Raw genomic sequence first — 20,705 nt, 5'->3', positions numbered from 1 at the left:
CTTCTACAAAAAGGAGACTCTAGAGGACCTTATGATATATAGGGAGTCCTTTGTAGCCCTGGACTCTGCACTGGGTCTCTTCTATGATAGTAGTAAGCACCTTTGGCAAGTATCTATCTCTGTTTTATGCCTCATAATATTTATGATCAATGGGTCATGAAATAAGATTACTTCTGCTACACTTTTCAAGGTATAATAGATTTGAAGGAATCTTATATAACTAGGACATATATGTGGGAGAGGTCTTGTTGGAAGAGAGCTCTTAAGGTGATATTTTGCTCTACTACTTTTTTTATAGTTAATAAACAGTAAGCACAGTAGGAGCTTGTATTCTCTGAAATTTTCAGTCAATTGTATAATGGTAGAGATATAAATCCTTCATCCTATCTTTCTTAACTTTCTATTTATTGATTGATCAATTGATCTATCTATCTGATCTACTTTGGAATAACACCTGCAACAAGCATGCATTTCCCTTCTATTACCCTCATTAAAGATACGTTCAATGTAATAATATGGATTATTCTCATAAAAATCTTATACAGATGGGAAAGTACACGTGGAAGTTGGTAGCAATTGTTGCTACTCTCTTGGTCATCTTTTTGGGGTAGTAATCCAAGATTTTTTTCCATATCTTTTCCATATCCATATTTCCACCTTCATAGATCTTGAGAACTAACACCTCAATAGCTCATAATTGTGTCTCCTACTATATAGATTTCCTCTATCTTTGGTCTAGTTCAGATGTGTTTTCCAACAAAACTTGTGTTTGTTCTCTTCAGCATCATTTCTGTCTCCTTTATAACCATATGTAGAAGTGTGATATTAGAATCTATGTGTGGTGGTTCCACTGTTCTTGATGGTAAAAAGAGTTTTTCTAAAAAATGTTTATAGATTTCTTTTTAAAGAGCTTTCCAGTTTATTTTAAAAAGAATTTAATTTTCAAATTCCATGAAAAAAATTTTTATATTTGTTTTTAAAAATTTTGATTTTCAAATTCTTTCCCTCCCTCTTCACCCCTCTCATTGAGAAGGCAAGCACTTTAATATATAGGTTATACATGTATAGTCGTGTTGTGAAAGAAAACACAGAGCAAAAAAAAAAACCTAAGAAAAACAAAGTAAAAATAAAGTACACTTTGATCTGCATTCAGAGTTCATCAGATCTTTCTCTGGAGGTGGACAGCATTTTTCATCATAAATCCTTTGGACTTATCTTAGATCATTGTATAGAGTCATTCACAGTTGATCATTGTACAATAATTACTGTTAGTGTGTACACTGTTCTCCTGGTTTTGCTCACTTCACTATGTATTGGTTAATGTAAGTCTTTCTAGGTCTTTCTGAAAGCATCCTGCTCATCATTTCTTATAGCACAATAGTATTCCATCACAATTACCTACCACAACTTGTTCAGCCATTACCCACTTGATGAGCATCCCCTCAATTTCCAGTTCTTTGCCACCACAAAAAGAGCTGCTATAAATAATTTTTGTACATATAAGTCCTTTTCCTTTTTTTTTTTTTTAAAGAATCTCGTTGGGATATACACCTAGCAGTGGTATTGCTGGATCAAAATATAGTTACAGTTTTACAGCCCTTTGGATGTAGTTCCAAATTGCTCTTCAGAATAGTTGGATCAGTTTACAACTTCACCAACAGTGCATTAGTGTCCCAATTTTCCCACATCCCCTCTAACATTTGTCAATTTCTTTTTCTGTCACATTAGCCAATCTGATACATGTGAGATGATACCTCAGAGTTGTTTTAATTTGCATTTTTCTAATCAATGGTGATCTAGAGCATTTTTTCATATGGCTATAGCTTTGATTTCTTTGGAAACTATCTGTTTATATCCTTTGACCATTTATCACTTGGGGAATAACTCATATTCCTATAAATTTGACTCAGTTCTCTATATATTTGAAAAACGAGGCCTTTATCAGAGAAATTTACTGTGGATCCCTCCTCCCTCCAGTTTTCTGCTTTCTTTCTAATCTTGGTTGCATTATATATGCAAAACCTTTTATATGTAATCAAAAGTGTCCATTTTATATACTATAATGTTCTTTATCTCTTGCTTGGTCATAAACTCTTTTCTTATCCATAGATATGATAAGCAAATTATCCCATGCTCTACTAATTTGTTTATTGTATCTCTCTTTATATCTATATCACATAATCTACTCTGTGACCTGCTTCCATTTTATGGGCGAGTTCAACCCATTCACATGCACAGTTATGATTACTGTGTATTTCCCTGTATCCTGCCTTCTTCCCATTTATCCTTCTGTCTCTCCTTTCATCCTTTCTTTCCTCAAAAGCATTTTGCTTCTGACCACTGCCTCCAACTTACCCTTCCTTCTATCAGCCCCACCCCCACTCCTCTTATCACTTCACTTTGCATCAGTTTATGTAAGTCTTTCCAGGCTTTTCTGAAACCACTCTGCTTGTCATTTCTTATGGTACAATAGTATTCCAGCACAATTATCTACCACAACCTGCTTAGCCATTCCTCAATTGATGGGTATTCCCTAAATTTCCACTTCTTTGCCACCACAAAAAGAGATGCTATAAATATTTTTGAATATAGGTCCTTTTCTTTTTTCCTTCCTTTCTTTTTTTAAATCTCTTTGGGATATAGACCTAGTAGTGGAATTGCTGCATCAAGGCACATTAACATTTTTATAGCCCTTTGGACGTAATTCCCAATTGCTCTCCAGAAGAGTATTTTATCCCCTTCCTCTCCTGCTTCCCCATTGGGTAAGACAGATTTCTATATTCAACTAAGTGTGTATATTATTCCCTCTTTGAGCTAATTCTGATGAGAGTAATGCTCAAGCATTATCCACCACTCCCATGCCCCCATTTTCCTCTCCATCATAAAAGCTTTTTCATGCCTCTTTTATGTGAGATAATTTATCTCATTTTACCTCTCCCTTTCCCCTTCTCCTAGTGCATACCTCTTTCTGACCCTTGATTTTGATTTTTTGGATATCATCCCATCATAGTCAACTCATACCCATGTCCTCTGTCTGTGTATACTTTCTAACTGCCTAATAATGATAAAGTTCTTGGGAGTTACAATATCACCTTCCCATATAGGAATATAATCAGCTTGACCTTATTGAATCCTTTATGATTTCTCTTTCCTATTTATCTTTTTATGCTGCTCTTGAGTCTTGTATTTGAAAGCCAAATTTTCTATTCAGCTCTGGTCTTTTCATCAGGAATGCTTGAACATCCTCTATTTCATTAAATATACATTTTCCCCCTGAAGTATTATACCTTCTTTGTTGTAATCCTACTTCCTTTGCCCTTTGGAATATCATATTCTAAGCTCTTCTGACCCTTTAATGTAGAAGCTGCAAATCTTGTATTATCCTGACCATAACTGTATGATATTTTAATTGTTTCCTTCTGACTACTTGCAGTATTTTTTCCCTTGGCCCAGGAGTTCTGGAATTTGGCTATAATATTCCTGGGAGATTTTATTTTGGGATCTCTTTGAAGAGATGATCAGCAGATTCTTTCAATTTCTTTTTTTATCATCTGGTTCTAGGACATCAGGGCAGTTTTTCTCCATAATTTCTTGAAAGATGATGTCCAGGCTCTTTTTCTGATCATGGCTTTCATAGTCCAATAATTCTTAAATTGCTTCTCCTTGATCTATTTCTCAGGTCAGTTGTTTTTCCAATGAGATATTTCATATTTTCTTTTATTTTTTCATTCTTTTGATTTTGTTTGTTTCTTGATGTTTCATGGGGTCATTAGCTTCCACTTGCCCAATTCTATTTTTTAAAGAATTATTTTCTTCAGTGAGCTTTTGTACCTCCTTTTCCATTTGGCCAATTCTACTTTTGTTGTTGTTGAGGCTATGGAGCTTAAGTGACTTGCTCAGGGTCATACAGCTAGTGAGTATCAAATATCTGAGGCCAGATTTGAACTCAGGTCCTCGTGACCCCAGGGCCAGTCCTCTATCCACTGCCAGTCCTCTATCTAGCTGCTGCCTCCCAGTCCTCAATTCTATTTTTAAGGAGTTTTTTTCTTCAGTGAATTTTTGTACCTCTTCGCACATTTGGCCAATTTTGCTTTTTAATGAATTCTTCTCTCCACTGAATTTTTGTACTCTTTTTCTATTTGTCAATTCTGCTTTTTAAGGAGTTCTATTCTTCTGTGGACTTTTCTGTCTCTTTCACATTTGGCCTATTTTGTATTTTAAGGTGTTATTTTCTTCAGTATTTTTGTGTGTGTGTGTGCCTCCTCTACCAAGACATTGACTCTTTTTATTTCCTAGCATCATTCCCATTTATTTTCCCAATTTTTCCTCTATCTCACTTATTTGATTTTTAAAATCCCTTTTGAGCTCTTCCAGGAATTCTTTTGGGGGGGGGGCTGAGACCAATTCACATTTTTCTTTGAGGTTTTGCACGTAGCTATTTTGACATTGTTGTCTTCTTTTGAGTTTGTGTTTTGATCTTCCCTTTCACCATAGTAACTTTCTATGGTCAGGTTCTTTTTTTGTTTGCTCATTTTTGCAGCTTATTTTGACTTTTAACTTCGTTAAAGTTGGGCTCTGCTCCTGGGATGGAAGAGGCACAGTCCCAAGCTTCAGATTTTTTGTGCTGCTGTTTTCAGAGCTAGTTCTGGGGGGTCTGTTAAGTTTTCAGTTCTTCCCAGGTGGTATGATCTAAGGAGAGGTGTGGTCACTGCTCTCCTGGCCTATGCACTGGTCTGTGAATGGCCACAAGCACTCTTTTTCACCCTGGAACTGTGACCAGGGTCCCTATTCTTGCTAATGCTTCTTCTCACGTGGGATTGCAACCTGGATCCACATATGGACAATGCAGGAGAGTCATGCACCCAGTGCCAGCTACCTGTAATCTCTGGGCCAGTGGTCAGACCCCCTTACTGTCTGTGGGCTGAGAACTCTGGAAGCTGCTGCTGTCAACTTAGTTACCCCCAAGGCCTGCTGCTGGATTGCTTCGGTGCCACCTGTGCTGGATTGCTCTGCACTCTCACCCCAGTGAGACAGATCCTTCCTGTCCTCCTTCTAAGTTGTCTTGGGCTGGAAAATTGTTTCACTCTGTCCTTTTGTTGGTTCTGCTGCTTCAGAATTCATTTTGAGGCATGATTTTAATGTTGTTTGGAGAGGAATTTGGGAGAGCTCAAGCAAGTCCACACATTTGCCCTGCCATCTTGGCTCTGCCCCATAGATCTTCTCTGGCTTTTATCTGCTGTCCTTCTAGTTTCATCTATAAATGCCCACAAGAAGATCTTGCTTTCTTGAGCATCTTACTAAGCTTTCTTTAAGCTGATTTTATCCCTCCACTGCTTCTCTATCTCTATAAGGTTTTACAAATGGTTTTATATTCTAAATCATTATCTTTGGCATACTTCTTTTTGGCAAAAAAGCCAGGTGTTTGCTGATAAGGTCCTTTTTAGGCACTTTTGATCTCGTTATAGAAATTAATTTACACTTATTAAACTTCAGTATGAAACTATTATATTCCTTTCTCTGTTCATGTCATTTTTTGGCATCAGTAATTTATTTAAATAGATGAGATTAGAAGCAGGTTTATAATATTTTCTTACGTGACACTTTAAGTTACAAAGTGCAGTAGCCTCCAAAATCTCATTTGACCCACTGTGCAACTCAATGAGGACAGGAATTATCATCCTTATTTTGGAGATGATGAAACTGAGGTTAGTTTGAGGAAGAAACTTTACAAGATTGTAAAGCTAGTCAACTAAGGCCTTTAGCTACATCTTTTAAGCCTTTTTATTTTTAATGATGCCTTTTGTTTTTACATCACTTATTTATAAACATATCCTTTCCTTTCCCAGTGTGTCATCTTTTGCAGCAAAGACTTTTAAAGAGGAAAAAAAATAAGCGGTTCAGTAAAACCAAACAAAATATTGACTAGTTTGACAGTATATGCAATATTGCACATCCATAGTCCCCTACATCTATACTGAAGTAAGGGAAGATGTTTTTCTCAGATCTTCTCTGGGATCAATGTAAGTGATTAATTACATAGAATTCAGGTTTATTTTTATTCTTCCCATTTACATTGTTGTATAGTGTATACTGAGCATCTGGGTGGCACAGTGGATATAGCCTAGAGTCAGGAAGACTCATTTTCTTGAGTTCAAATCTGGCTTCAGACACTTACTAGTTGTGTGACCCTCCGCAAATCACTTAACTATGTTTGCCCAAGTTACTCATCTGTAAAAGTGAGCTGGAGAAAAAAATGGCAAACCACTTCAGTATCCTTGCCAAGAAAACGTCAAATGGGGTCATGAAGAGTCAGACACAACTGAAATGACCAAACAACAATAAACAGTGTATATTGTTTTCCCGTGAATCCATTTTCTCACTCCAAGTTCACTGCTTCTTCCACTATGCTTAAATGTTTCCAAACTTTCTTATTATCCTACGTGATATTTGGGTGTTTATAGGAAATTCTTCATTATCACCAGTAAATGAGTATACACAATGGCCTATTGTCCCAGCTAAAATCCTACCTTCTACATGAAGCCTTTCCCAATCTCTCCTAATTTTATTGTCTTCTTTCTGTTAATTATTTCCGATTTATCCTGTATATAGCTTGTGTATACTTGTTTGTTTTTGTTTCCCCCATTAGACTGTGAGCTAGAGAACAGAGATTGTCATTCGCCTTTCTTTGTATCTTTGTATTTGTAAGGTCTTAGCCCCGTGCCTGGCATATATTAGGGGCCTAATAAATGACTGTCTATTGTTACTCAGGGTGTAACTATGTGGGAATGGGAGATAATAGATTAAGAACCTTGCCTGAGGTCCTGGAGTTAATTAGTGGCAAAATTCTACCAGGGGTTTGTTTTTTTTGCCTTTTCATTTTATCTCTTAATTTTTATCCAAGTTAATTTTTTTCCTTTCAGAAAGATTATAGACTATGCTCATCTCAGACTATCTTTATTATCTTGAAGATTTCTTTCTGCTTAAGAATTCCCTTATCCTAAGGAGAAGCTACAAATGGAAGTCTACTAGTATTTATCTTCCTAATCTTATGTAGCCAAGCATTCAAAGTCACCCGGTTAAAGCACTGTAAGTAATCCCTAGACATAAATTGCATCTTTCGTTTTTTGTTTTTTTTTTGCTAGAAGTACTGGTCAAATGAAGCCTGTGTGAAGTAAGTAGAAAAGAAAAGTTGACTACCTTTGTCCCAAGCCCCTTCCTTGATCATACCACACAAGCTACTCTAAGCTTCTCTCGATCAGATATCAGTAAACTTTCAGACAGAGGAGTGTCTCCACTGAAGAGACCGCAAACTATCTTACTTAAGCTGATTTTATCCTTCCACTGCTTCTGTGTCCATTTTACAAATGGTTTTATATTCTAAATCATTGTTGCCTTTGTCTGGCATACTCCTTTTGGCAAAAAAGCCAGGTGTTTGCTAATAAGGTCCTTCTTAGGCAGGTATGGGGAGGTATAGGAGAAAGTTATTCTCTAATATCACTTCATTTCATAGCCACTTTTGCACCTTCATTCATTAATTCATCTCACATCTACTGACATACTCCCAGCATGGTCCTACGCTAGAGGCTGCTGCTAAGAGATGAAAAGTAATTCATGAAAAATTAAATGGAATTTGCATTGCCTTCAACATTCAAGGATTTGTAATGAAACCATGTTACCCTATTAAAAATAATCACAACACCACCACTCACCTGAGAAACAAGAGACATCATATCAATTTCCTTCTTCTAAAATGAAGGGATTGAACAGGTTGACCTTTAAAGACCCTCAGAGATCTATGTCCTCTACAATCTATTGTTACAGGTTACTTAATTCAGTTGTTTAAACAAAATAAAACAAAAAACCTTCTTCTTCAAGGTTCTGCCTCAGAATTGCCTACTGTTCTCACTGATTTCAAACAGTGGGTGTTTTATGATTTCCTTCCTTAGGGAAACCATTCTGCTAATGAAGTATTTCCCAACATTTTCCAGGAGATTATATGCTACCTTCCCCTCCAACCCTGTATCCAATAATACTCACCTTACTTAACCAATAAGACTCACCATTTCCAAGCACATAAGGTTCAAAGTTATATATCAAAGAATGGTATTATGATAAGTAAGGTACTACATATGGATTATCAATTTTCAAAATATTAGAATATTTGGAACATAGTAAAATACATCAGAACTTTACAGAAAGTAAATCCTTGAAGATTCAGAAGGCTCTTTTAGCATCTTAGGTGAAGTTGGAGATCATACTTATAAACATCAAATTATAACTATACTGCAAATATTCAGAAATGCCACTTAAAAGCGATAGTTAAGAGTGCTAGAAAGATAGATGTTTACTATGCATACAGACACAGATCATTTCCTTGCCTCTTTCCAGCACAACTATCACCAACCACATCCTTTAACAACCCTGGCAAAAACTGGCAAAATGAGGAAATATTGCAATATAGAAATGACAACTTAGAAACAGACCAAAGTATTCTAATTAGGTAGAGAAGTTGGGATGCGACATATTGCCTTCGGTGTCTAGGACATTGCAGTACCCTGGTTTTTCTCCTCCCATTGCCCTAAGTATATCTTTTATCTCCTCTTTGGTCTCTTCTTTCATTCAGTCCCTAATGATTGGCTCCTCTGCTTGTCCTTCTCTACTCTCTTTACTCTAATGAACCAATACTTTGGCATCGCCTCCATGATAACAACTCTTAAATACTATGTTAGTAACTGAGCTCCAGTTCCAAATTTTTAGCTAACTACAGGGAATCACTCAGGATGTCCCACTGTTGCTTCAAATTCAGTTGATCTCAAACCAGACTCAATTCAGTTTCATATTAAGTGCCTACTGTGTTCAAGGCACTGTGCTAGATTCTGGAGATACAAAGACAAAAATAGGATAGTCTCTACTCACAAGGAGTTTATATACATTAAGGAGGCAGCATAGAATAATGTGCACAGATTATCTGTGTATCTATCTAATACAAAGTAGAGCATGTAGCAGGTAAAGGAGAGATCAAAGTTCTAAGAATATCTGTGGAGGGAGAGACCATTGCTATCCATGGGCTGAAAGAGGGTATCCCACCCCACTCCTCACTCTGGCCAACCTCTCCCGACTTCCCTATTATTGTCAGTGGTGCTTCCATTTTCTCAGTTAACTATGTTTAGAAGATGAGATTCATCTTTCATACTTGCCATCTCTTATATCCAGTTACTAAGTTCCATCATCTCTTCCTTTGAAATGCTTTACATCCCTCCTTTCCTTTTTATTCTTTTTATTCTTACAATCCTAAACCAGGTGTCATCAATATATTTTCGCCACATACTTTGAGGTGGTTCTGTTGTCTCTGGGCAACTTCCCTTCAATGCATCCTACATACATCCACCAAGTGAATCTTTGTAAAACCATTATTTCATCATGTCATTCTCCATGCTAAAGAACTTCTAATAGTGCCTCATAGCTAACAGGGCAAATCTGGCCCTATACTATTGAAGAGGCAGCCATGATGCAAAGGAATGTATGATGGATTTGAAGTCAGAGGACTCTGGTACAAATCCTGACTCTGCCACGTATTTGGTGACCTTCGGCAAGAGATTTATCCTCTCTGAGCCTCAGTTTCTTCATCGAGGTGGTGTGGTGATTAGAGAGCTAGGTCTGAAGTTAGGAAGATCTGAGTTCAGAACCATATTAGCTGTGTGTCCTTGAGTAAGTCACTTCACCTCTGCCCCAGTTTTCTCAACTATAAAATAAGGACAATAACAGCACCTGCCATGAAGGGTTGTGAGTTTCAGATGAGACATCTGTAGAGCACTTAGCACATAGTAGGTGCTATATAAATGCTTACTTTGTTCTCTTCCCCTCCCCCTGCTGAGGTCCCTTTCAGTTCTAAATTAATGATCCCATTCAGCCTAACTTTCCACTACTTCACAATACAAACATCCTGCTCCCCAAGCAGGGCTCTTCCCATTTCAGTCTTTTCTGTCATTCAGTCTTTGCTCACACTATCTCCCTAACCTGGAATGTCCTTCCCTTCCTCCCTTATCCATCCCTCGGGCTCTATTGTGTTCTCTATGCATTTATTTTTAGATGACCAGACCTGTGACTTCATTAGTACAAAGGGCCCTCAGGGAAGTAGAAGATTTGTAGAATCTTGGACAATGCCTGGGCACAGAGAAACTGAGTGACTGGCCCAGGGTTACATGCAATCCAGATAACCCTGGCTTTGAGGTCAGCTCTCCATTCATTACTCCATACTACCCTCTACAAGTCTTAGGTGCTTAGTGTGTGCTGACATCCCACTTCCTCTGAGACCTTCTTCAATTGCTCCACCTTGCACTGATATGCCCCACCCCCTTTGACTATACTTGCTGCCTACCACCATTTCTCTAGCACAGTACACTGAACACAGTAGATGTTGTTGAATTAATGTCCAAACTAATAACACTAGTCTATACCTTCTCCAGTGGGGGAATTGGGAAGAGGGGAGCCCAGGTCAAGAGGGCCTATGGGGAACCTGCTGCTTCTACCTTCCTCAACTTTAAAATGAAAGAGTTGGACTAGATTGGGGTGGGGAACCTGCAGCCTCAAGGCCACACGTGGCCCTCTAGGTCCTCAAGTGTGGCCATTTGATTGAATCCAAACTTCACAGAACAAATTGGACTCAAAGGGCCACATCTGAGGACCTAGAGAGCCACATGTGGCCTCAAGGCCGCAGGCTCCCTATCCCTGGACTAGATGATGTCAAGGTCTGTTCCAACTCTAAATCCTATGATCACATGCTTTACTGGGCTTGCAAGATTAGAAGTAGAGAGAAATATCTACTCATTTTATCTTTCCATTTAATGTTTATGACACATAAATTTTCAAAACAGGCATATCCTAATGAAAGTAGTAAAAAAAGGTTTTCCAGTGCTTGACAACAAAACTCTGAATAATTATTTTAATTTACAAAATATCACAGAAAAAAGGTCCAAGTTATGAAGGAAATTTGCTATTAGCTCTTCTTGTGCAGATTTTTTGGGACACCATAGTAAAACTATACTACATATATTTCAAACTATATTGAAAGTAGATGTTAAACTTTCTAAACGTTACCATTTTATTTGTAATAACTATGACATTGAAGTTGGAGAGAAAGGAAAATTATTGTTCTTAAAATTGACCAAACTACAAAAACTTCCAAAACCAATCCAATAAGCATTTATTAAGAGTCTGATTTATGCACTATGTCCTTGGGATACAAAGACAAAATGAAAAACAGTCCCTGCCCTCAAGAAGTTTACATTCTACTTGGGGAATACAGCATGAAAACAGATAAAAAATATACATGATAATCTGAAGAGGAGGAGGAAGGCAGCACAAACAGTAGTACATGAGCTAAGTCATACAGGGAGCTAAAGATTCTAAGGGACGAAGATGAGGATGGAGTATATATATATATGTCACAGCCATGATGGACATGTACAAAAGCAGAGATACAGGACATGGAGGGCTGAGGGGGGTGAGGAGAATTTGGCTGCAACACAGACTGCATAATGTTACCAGTTATAGGAATTACCAAGGACTATTCAGACTGGTGAGAGGGGCTAAATACTAGTCATTATGTATCTTGTAAAATACAAAACTCATTTGTTTTTGACTTCTGAACAAGCTTAATAACGCCTGAAGCAAAAAGGAATTTTCTATAAATAAATAACAAGATCATAGGTCCATCAAAAGATCAAGATGTATTTTATGAGTGTGTGTGTGTGTGTGTGTGTGTGTGTGTGTGTGTGTGTGTGTGTGAATTACAAAGAGACCAATGCTGGCCATTTTCAATGTCTAATATGAGGCACTTAGGGAAAAAAAAAAACAAACCAACTTTTTGAAAGGCCTTGGTCCAGGATTTGTATCAGTGGAAGTAATTCCCACATACAGAAATCTTAATAACAACAAAGCATTGGTACTTTAAACACTGATATATGATCAGTGATATAGACATTAATATATAAGCATGTGGTCCAGAATTTAGCCTTAGGAAATACTGTCATCATTTTTTAGCCTTTAATTCTCAAATAACTTCTTTACAACATAATAAAAAAAAATGCCATTGCTCTCTGAGGCAGCCCAGAGAAAAGAGTTACTACCTGAACTTTGGGTTTCTACTGGCTTATGTATAGGTTCATGTACATACCAAATATTTTAACTCTAAATAGCCAGAATGCAGGACCATTTAAAAATAAATTTCTGCACATGTCTCTAGTGATACAGGCAAATGGTACATCATAAATGAAAAGAAAATACAATAAAACTGATCAAATATCTAATAAAATTTTGTAAATTTCCAAACTGTGCTTACATGGAACACAATTTGGTCATGAGAAATAAATCTTACTTCTCTTCTATAAATTTTACTATTTTACAATTTCAGGAAGCCGACAGTCAAAACCATCATTGCTAAAGCCCACCATCACCTATATTTGTGCATATTTCATTGAAACAGTTCATTAGATCAGAGGTAAAAGTTTACTTGACATAATTTACTTACCAAAACATGACAAGACCCTACTCCTTTCTTATTACACAATTCTTTTATAGTAGACTTTGATTTATTGCTGTTATATGATGGTGATTAGGACTCAAATTTCTCTAATTAGGTCACTTATTTACTTGAGAAATACAACTAGAATTAAATGGTGATTACTGGAGGGTAGTATATTTCATTTGATAAGAAGTATTATAAAGATTTTATAATACAATTTAAAAATAAAAACAAGTTTTAAAAAACTAAATTAGATTTCTTGGACAATTTATTCCACCCTTTAGATGAAGTAAAGAGTGTCATTGCCATGAGGAGAAAAATGTTGTACACAGGAGAATAATACACTTCCTTTTTCAATATAAATTGGCTTCCCTTTGGAGAAAAAATTCTGCTCTGGATGTGCTGTCTTTACTATCATTGGGTTCTGTCTGGCATAAGGTATGTAGAGCAGGCATTTCTGGTAGCTGGATACCTGAAGAAGACTTCACCTCACAATAGCTAAGAGCATATCCTTCAACCAAGTCTTCTTTGGACATCTGGTTTAAGCCTGAGTCATAGGCGCTGGCTTTCTTCCACGAGTGTGTCTTCTTGAGGGTGGTGTGCAGGAATTCTTTCATCCTTTGGTTTTCTTTGGCAGTAGATTCCCAAACCACTTCAAGTTCACCTTCTACCTCTCTACAAGAAACAAAAAACAGAAAGTAAAGTTTTAAATGGCCTCTTTCCCATATGGGTCCTTTGTGGAACAATCTGACAACAGAAACTTTTCTTTAGAAGCACTACTTTTTTTAAATAAATTTTTATTGATGTCTTGTGTTTTTTCTATCACCATAGTTTCCCCCAGTTTTCTTCTCTCCCCCCCAAAGCCATTCCATATAACAAATTGTATTTTTAAGACAAAAAAAGAAGAAATCAATATAACTAATCAAAATATTGAAAGTTTAAAAATATTTGTTCTCAGCATCACTTGTGGCCTTCCCTCCTCTGCAAAAGGCAGAGTTGGGAGGGTCTTCTTATATCTCTTCTTTTGACCCATGCTTGTTCTTTAAAACGCTGCAACATTCACTTTTGAGTGTGTGCACACACGCGTGTGTTTGTTCTTTCCATTTACATTACTGTACTCACTGTATATACTGTTTTCTTGGCTTAGTTTACTTCATTATATCAGTTTATATAGATCTTCTCATATTTCCCTGTATTAATCACATTTATCATTTCTTATAGCACAGTATATATGTATATATATACACACACACAAGTATGTTTTATATACAAACAAATATGTGTCTATGTTATGTGTGTGTATATATATGTATGTGCATATATATACACATACACACACACACACACATATATATATATGGAGAAAGTGAGAGAGAGAGAAAGAGAGAGAGAGAGCGAATATCTTAAAAACTGAGGAAATTAAGGGAATTTGAGGTGATTAGGACAGCAAGTGGTTAATTGTGGAAACTGAGTGAACCATACTAACTCCATCTTGTAACTCAATTCTGGAGCTAGCTCAGTTCCCTTTCTATTCAATTATAAGTCTAGGGGCAGCTAGGTGGTGCAGTGGATAGGGCACCGGCCCTGGATTCAGGAGGACCTGAGTTCAAATCTGGCCTCAGATATATAACACTTACTAGCTATGACTCTGGGCAAGTCACTTAACCCCATTGCCTAGCCAAAAACAAAACAAAACAAAACCAAAACAATCAATTATAAGTCTAGTACAACTTCTGTCCTGTGAGAAAATTTTATTTGATTGTGAAAAGTGAGAGAAAACTTTGTTGCCCTATTTGAACTTAGCTTCGCATGGCTGGGAAACCAGACCACCTCTTCCTATTGTTTAGACATCCTTAACCATGGATCTAGGTTATGCTAATCAGAAACCTGGTCAGAATCAAAGACTGATGCAAGGAATTTTCTCACAATTGTACATCTCAAGCAACCGTTATGTTTTATAAGAAAACTGGCACTGTACCGATCAGTTACTGTTTCCATGTTCCTTTGATTGCTTACAGATGCTTGAGGGGAACAGGACACCTCCTTTTCCAGTTTCAGGGAAATGTACCTGTTTACTCTCTCCCTCCCAACTTGGAAAGTCTCTAATCTTTTATCCAATTAGAAATCAAATTATGTTGTTTCCTTTGAACTAATTGGCCTTATTTGATTAATAATTTTTAATGCATAAAAGTCTGTCTGCCCCCTCTATTTGGCATCCAGCCCCAAGCTGAGGAAATGGTCCCACTTTGTTAGGCAATTGGCATGCATTGCTTAATAAATATTCTCAGAGGATCAAACTTTTGTTTCCTCATTCTACCTTTCACCCTCAATCAAACCCTATCCAAAAAAATCGGATACAAAGATTTTTTTTTTCCCACTTGACCACCTCTCTTCTTATCCTAGGTTAGGGGTAGGGTACCTGCGGCCTTGAGGCCACATGTGGCCTTCTAGGTCCTTGGGTGCAGCCTTTTGACTGAGTCTACATTTTACAGAACAAATCCTTTTATTAAGGGGATTTGTTTTATAAAATTTAGATTCAGTCAAAGGGCTGCATTTGAGAACCTAGAGGGCCACATGTGGCCTTGAGGCCACAGATTCCCCACCCCTGCACTGGAGCTTACAGAGTAGAGAGATGACATGATTGCACGTGTTTTAAGAAAACCACTTTAGTGGACAAAGGTCTGGAGTGGGGAGAGACTTGAGGCTGGCAGACCCACCAGGAGGTTTCTGCTACACTCAAAGTGAGAGGTGGTGAGGGCCTGCACCAGAGTGGTGATAGTGTCAGAGGAGAGAAGGAGGCATATTCAAGAGATGTTACAAAACTGAAACTAACAGGCCTTGGCAACAGCGCAGATATGGGGGGAGGGGGGTGAGAGACGGTAAGGATTCCACGATGACTCCTAGCTTGGAAGCTGGCATTCAAAGCCAGGTCCTCTGATTTCAAATGTAGGGAGTGCTCTTTTTGCTGTGCCACACTGATTCTTTGCTGTGAGCAACACACCAACAGTATAATGTGGAATACTAAAAAGGAGAAAACTGTAGCACCAGATTCTTTTTTCTTGCCATAGAAATTCCATTTTCTTCCAAGTCAGCTAGATCTCTTCTGACATAACTTTTTATAACTAGACCTGTGATTTCACTGGTCTCGGGAACTTTGAGTGATGACACTCCTCCCAATACAAAGGAGCAACTGTTGTTCAGCTCAAAGTCTCAGACAGTCTCCTGGGAGGCCGACCACAAGCACAGGAGACCCTTGGGTACCAAGGAGTTAAGGGAGCCACCCTGGATCAGAGAGCCAGTACTTGAACACAGGCCTTCTTGAGTCTGAGGCAGCTCTCTATCCATTATGTCCTACACTGCCTGTCATGGGATGCATATCCCAATGAAAATACTGCAAGTAGTTGCCTAAGAAGTTTAGGGAAATACAATTGTTCTTTGTTTCATTGCTGCTGGGGGAAAAAACATCAAATGGACTGTCAAGAATTTATCCACAAATTGATTTCTGAAAGCCTATGAGGTTCTTTCAAAGGCAAGTAACAAGGCCACCTTGATTTATTGATCCCACTTTATGTGGTGTTCAGAAAGTGCTCTAAAGAAATAGGATCTCAAGAATTCTCATAATAGCCTAGAGATTGGCAAGAGTTATCAGTCCTATATTGTAAACAGAGAAGCTATTTCAAAGATTATAACTCTGGCCCAAGACGAGCAAAAGACATCACTCCATACACCCACTGCACCAGACATCATTTCCCCACATATGCAACTGCTTTCTCTAACACCAACCTACTTACAATTTATCTTAGTTGAACTTTTTATACAAATGTGTTCAAAGTTAGAAGAAATAGAGTAAAACTGACCTGGCAAAAAGTTAGAATTAAGCTGTTTAAGCACATTACAGCTAGACATTCACTTTGGATCAATGTTTTGGCTCCAACTTAGTCATTCAAAATTAAAAACAAAAACAAAAAACCCCACCTCAAATACCTCATCCTCATATGCTACATAATTGGAAAACATTCTCAGCAAGGAATAAACTTTATTTCCACACATAGACTTTTCAGTCAGGGAGAAGGTTCATAGTTTGGGCAGTGTGTACCTCAATAGCTGATAGTGCTTTTGTCTCTGATATTCCTGTTTAAATTTGGGGATTAAATAAAACTTTAAGGTTGCTAAAATATGTGCAAAACATCTTAGAGTCATTTATATCCTGAAAAGAAAGTAAGTAGTGATAATTGCATGTGTTTGGGCATGAATTATGTAGTACAATATATCATGACCTAGAAAAATCACAAAGGGGAAAAGAAGTTATGATTCTCTAGACATAAATTTGACTTGAAAGAATAAACAAATCTTAGTTTTTACATTACAGCTAGATTAACAATTTAAATTAAGTGTTTTCAGTTAAAGAACTACTTCAACATCTGAAGAATGCAGGGACTGGCTCCCTGGACCTGGATTTAAGACCACCCAAGTTTAAAAACTTCCTCAGACCCTTACTAGTGTTATCCTGAGCAAGTCTTCCAGCTACTCTTAACCTCAGTTTCTTTATTTGTAAAATAGGGATAATAACAGCTCCCGACCTCAGAAGATTATTTTGAGGATCATACATGACATATGTATAAACTCCTTGGCAAACCTTGAAACACTATATAAATGTGAGCTATTATCATTATACCACTGAATTTTGTTTAAAGACTATGTACAAGAACATATTATATTTAAAATTAACCAGAGAATCACAGAATTTCAGACCGGAAACATCATCATCTTGAAAGCCCTGAGAAGGAAAGTGACTTGACTAAAGTATAGATGATGGAAGAATATATACATCTACAGAAAACAGAACATCTGGATTCCTGAGCTGGAACTGAAAGACAGTGTTTTAAGTTTCAAAACAAGGTGATACATACTTAACCATGATTTCCAAATGCAGGCCATCTGGGTTGTAAATGTTGGAAAATAATAGTATAGAATATATATGTTAGCTAAGGGCAGTGATTTTTTTTCTGTGGCCCTGTGATATACGGTTCTTCAAAATCTCAACTTTTCAAGGTCTTCCTTGTCACAATTTTAACTTACAAACCGGCTTTTCTATGGGTTAGCACAATTACATTTTGTTTTCATTTGTGTACCATATATTCTGAGTAGTTCGCTTGGAAAGGCATACAAACAGTAAACAGACCAGAAAAGGTCAAGGAAAATGCACATTTATAAATGAATAACATGGGCAAAGAAAAAACGTTGCTCCTTTTAAAAAGAATGCATAGAATTACTGCAATGGTTTTGTTAATATATGCAAACATTTTTTCAATAATCTATAGCTAATGAAGCATATATTCACATTATGAGGAATTATTACTGCCCTTCTATTCACTTTATGCTTTTGACAAAGTTGCTTTTAAAAAAAATGACTATGTTAAAAGCTTTTCAAATGTGCTCTTTCTTTTTCCTGGGAAAAGAGAACATTGGGTGCCTTCTCCTCAAAACTTCCCATCAAGTGACCAGACTTCTGCCTCTCTTTTTAGTTTTCAACATTCACTTCCACAAGATTTTGAGTTTTAAATTTTCTCCCCCTCCCTTTCCTATTCCCTCCCCAAGATGGCGTTCAATCTGATATAGGCTCTACTTATATGTTCATATTAAGCATATTTTCACATTAGTCATTTTGTAAAGAAGAATTAGAATGAATGGGAAGAACCACGAGAAAGAAGAAACAAAGCAAAAAAAAAGAAAGAGAGAGAGAGAGAGATCAAATAGTATGCTTCAATCTGCACTCAGACTCCATAGTTCTTTCTCTGGGTGTAGATAGCATTTTTCATCATGAGTCTTTTGTTGAGAAGAGTTAAGTCTATCTAAGTCAGTCATCACACATTGGGGCTGTTACTGTGTACGATGTTCTCCTGGTGCTGTTCTCTTCGCTCAGCATCAGTTCATACAAGTCTTTCCAGGTTTTTCTGAAGTCCACCTGCTCATCATCTCTTATAGCACAATAGTACTCCATTATATTCATATACCACAACTTGTTCAGCCATTCCCCAATTGATGGGCATCCCCTCAATTTCCAATTCTTCTGTCTCTCTTTTCTAATAAAGACTTAATTTGTACAGGAAGCAGGCTTGGCAGCAATTTTCAGCACTCTGTGGACTGACAGGGGCCCTTTGGTTTTCCTTCCCAAAGAACCTTAAAAAATATTTTGAATATATGGAATATTTTTTTAGGACAGTCAGAAAGAACAGTAGGATCTTCAAGGGAGCTCTGTTTCTGACTGTCAATTTAAAATATCTTTCTGAGTATATAGCCATAGCTCATTTCCAGCATTAATTCACAATATTTCATATACTAGACCTCCCACCCAAAATGACAGCTAGCTTTTTCCATATCTCATCCTACTCTGCTCCATCTCTCACCTGAACTGAGGCAAACCATCTCTCTTGCATTATATTCTCTATTTCCTTTTGTTCAAATCCTTCCCTGCCTTAAAAACACAGCTCAAGCTGTAATTCTTTCATGAAGTCTTTCCTGATACTACCAGTTAAAAGTGATATCTCTCTACAGACATCTTGCAGTCCCATGCCACTAAAGTCAATATATCTATTAAGCCTATATATACATATATGTATATGTGTGTGTGTATATATACCAGAGAGATCAGAGAGAAGAAAACGACCCATATATACACACATACATACATACATACATACATATATATTATAGCAGCTCTTTTTGTAATGGCAAAGAACTGGAAACTAAAGGAGAGCCCATCATTTTCAGAACAGTTGAACAAATTATGGTATATGAATGTAATAGAATACTGTTATGCCACAAGAAATTATGAAAGGGGTGTATTCAGAGAAAACTAGGAAGACTATATGAACTGATGCAGAGTAAAGTGAGAACAAGAAAAAGAAGAATTTATATAATGGCATCAACAGCGTAAAGACAGATGGCAACGAAAGACTTAATAATGCTAATCAATTCAATAACCAACCATGATAACAGAGGGTTGATGGTGGTCTCTACTATCTACCTCCTGACGAAAAGATACTGTATTCAAGATGTAGAATGAGACATACATTTGTGGACAGGGATAATGTGGGAATTTGTTTTTCCTGACCATGCCTATTCGTTACTAGTCATTTTTTCTAATGATCTTTACTCCTCTGTGAAGTGCTCTCCTGTCTTATAGCTTTAGGACTTTCTCTACCACGCAATAGAAACTTCTTCACCGTGGAGGCTCACTCTGGACTACTTCTCACACTGGAAGTATTCTCTGCCCTTGTGGCCTTTCCCACTGATTGGCTGGTTCCTCCCAGAACTTCCATTTTAAGTTGGAGGCCTAGGCCAACCAGGTATTCATTCTTCTCCAAGCTTTACTCCTGATTCATCTCCACAGGATTTTCTCTACCATGTCTCCTCGCTAGGTTCCTTCATTCCCCAATCTCACCACCCTTCCTTTCAGCTTCCTTTTCTGTGTCCCTTTTACGTGCTTTTTGAGAGCAGAGACTGAATTTATTTCTGCTTGTTTCTGTATTTCCAGAGCTTAACACACTGCATGAACACATAGTAAGCATCTAATGCTTGTTGACTTGTTAGTAGAGTTTTGTTTTTATTATCTTCTTTTAAATTTGGAGGGGAAGGGAGGGAGAAAGCATGTAGGAATGGGAGAGAGAGAAAATAAATTCTTGTTAACTGAAAAATAAAGTCAAACAGAAAAAAATAAAACAAAAAAAAGTGATGTCTCATACCTCAAATTTTTCCTAAAGCATTTGCTTTGGATTTTTATACCAATTACGTTCTATCTTCACTGTCATACTCATCTGTGCATATGTCATATCTCCTCTTTATTATAGAGCAAGGACCTGTAATATTACTTCATTATATCCCTATGATGTATCTTTGCACAGTGTAGTCACTTTAAAAAAAATACGTGATAGAATGATTAATGTTTGTTGAGGTAAATAGATGATTATAAAGGTGCAGAAAATATATATGAAAATCTAGGACTTTTCGCATTAAATCTGGAACGCAACAGAAATAGTGCAAGGGAGGCAGTGCATAATTGATAGAAAGCTGGCTTTGGAGTTAGGAAGACCCAAGGTTTAAGACTAGCTTCAACAAATATTAGTTGTATAACTGTGAGCAGGTGGCTTAGGTTCTCAGTGCCTCAGGCAGCTCTCAGACT

The 20,705-nt window shown here is 37.2% G+C and overlaps 1 protein-coding gene across 2 annotated transcripts in view; it reads right to left on the bottom strand.

The window, feature by feature from the left end:
- Nucleotides 1-12,826: 12,826 nt before the first annotated feature.
- LOC114046897 (centrosomal protein of 89 kDa-like) overlaps nucleotides 12,827-20,705 on the bottom strand; it is a 160,838-nt gene continuing 152,959 nt past the window's right edge. For both annotated transcript variants that reach the window (XM_027867510.1, XM_027867511.1), the window contains exon 19: nucleotides 12,827-13,198. In XM_027867510.1, coding sequence (XP_027723311.1) covers nucleotides 12,877-13,198 — 322 coding nt within the window. In that variant the 3' untranslated portion in view covers nucleotides 12,827-12,876. The remainder of the gene's footprint in view (nucleotides 13,199-20,705) is intronic.

This window comes from Vombatus ursinus, unplaced genomic scaffold (genome assembly GCF_900497805.2).
Source record: "Vombatus ursinus unplaced genomic scaffold, bare-nosed wombat genome assembly UNPS02014786.1, whole genome shotgun sequence".
NCBI lineage: Eukaryota > Metazoa > Chordata > Mammalia > Diprotodontia > Vombatidae > Vombatus > Vombatus ursinus.
The sequence above is the reverse complement of the archived record's forward strand: the minus strand, read 5'-3'. Positions and strand labels throughout refer to the sequence as shown.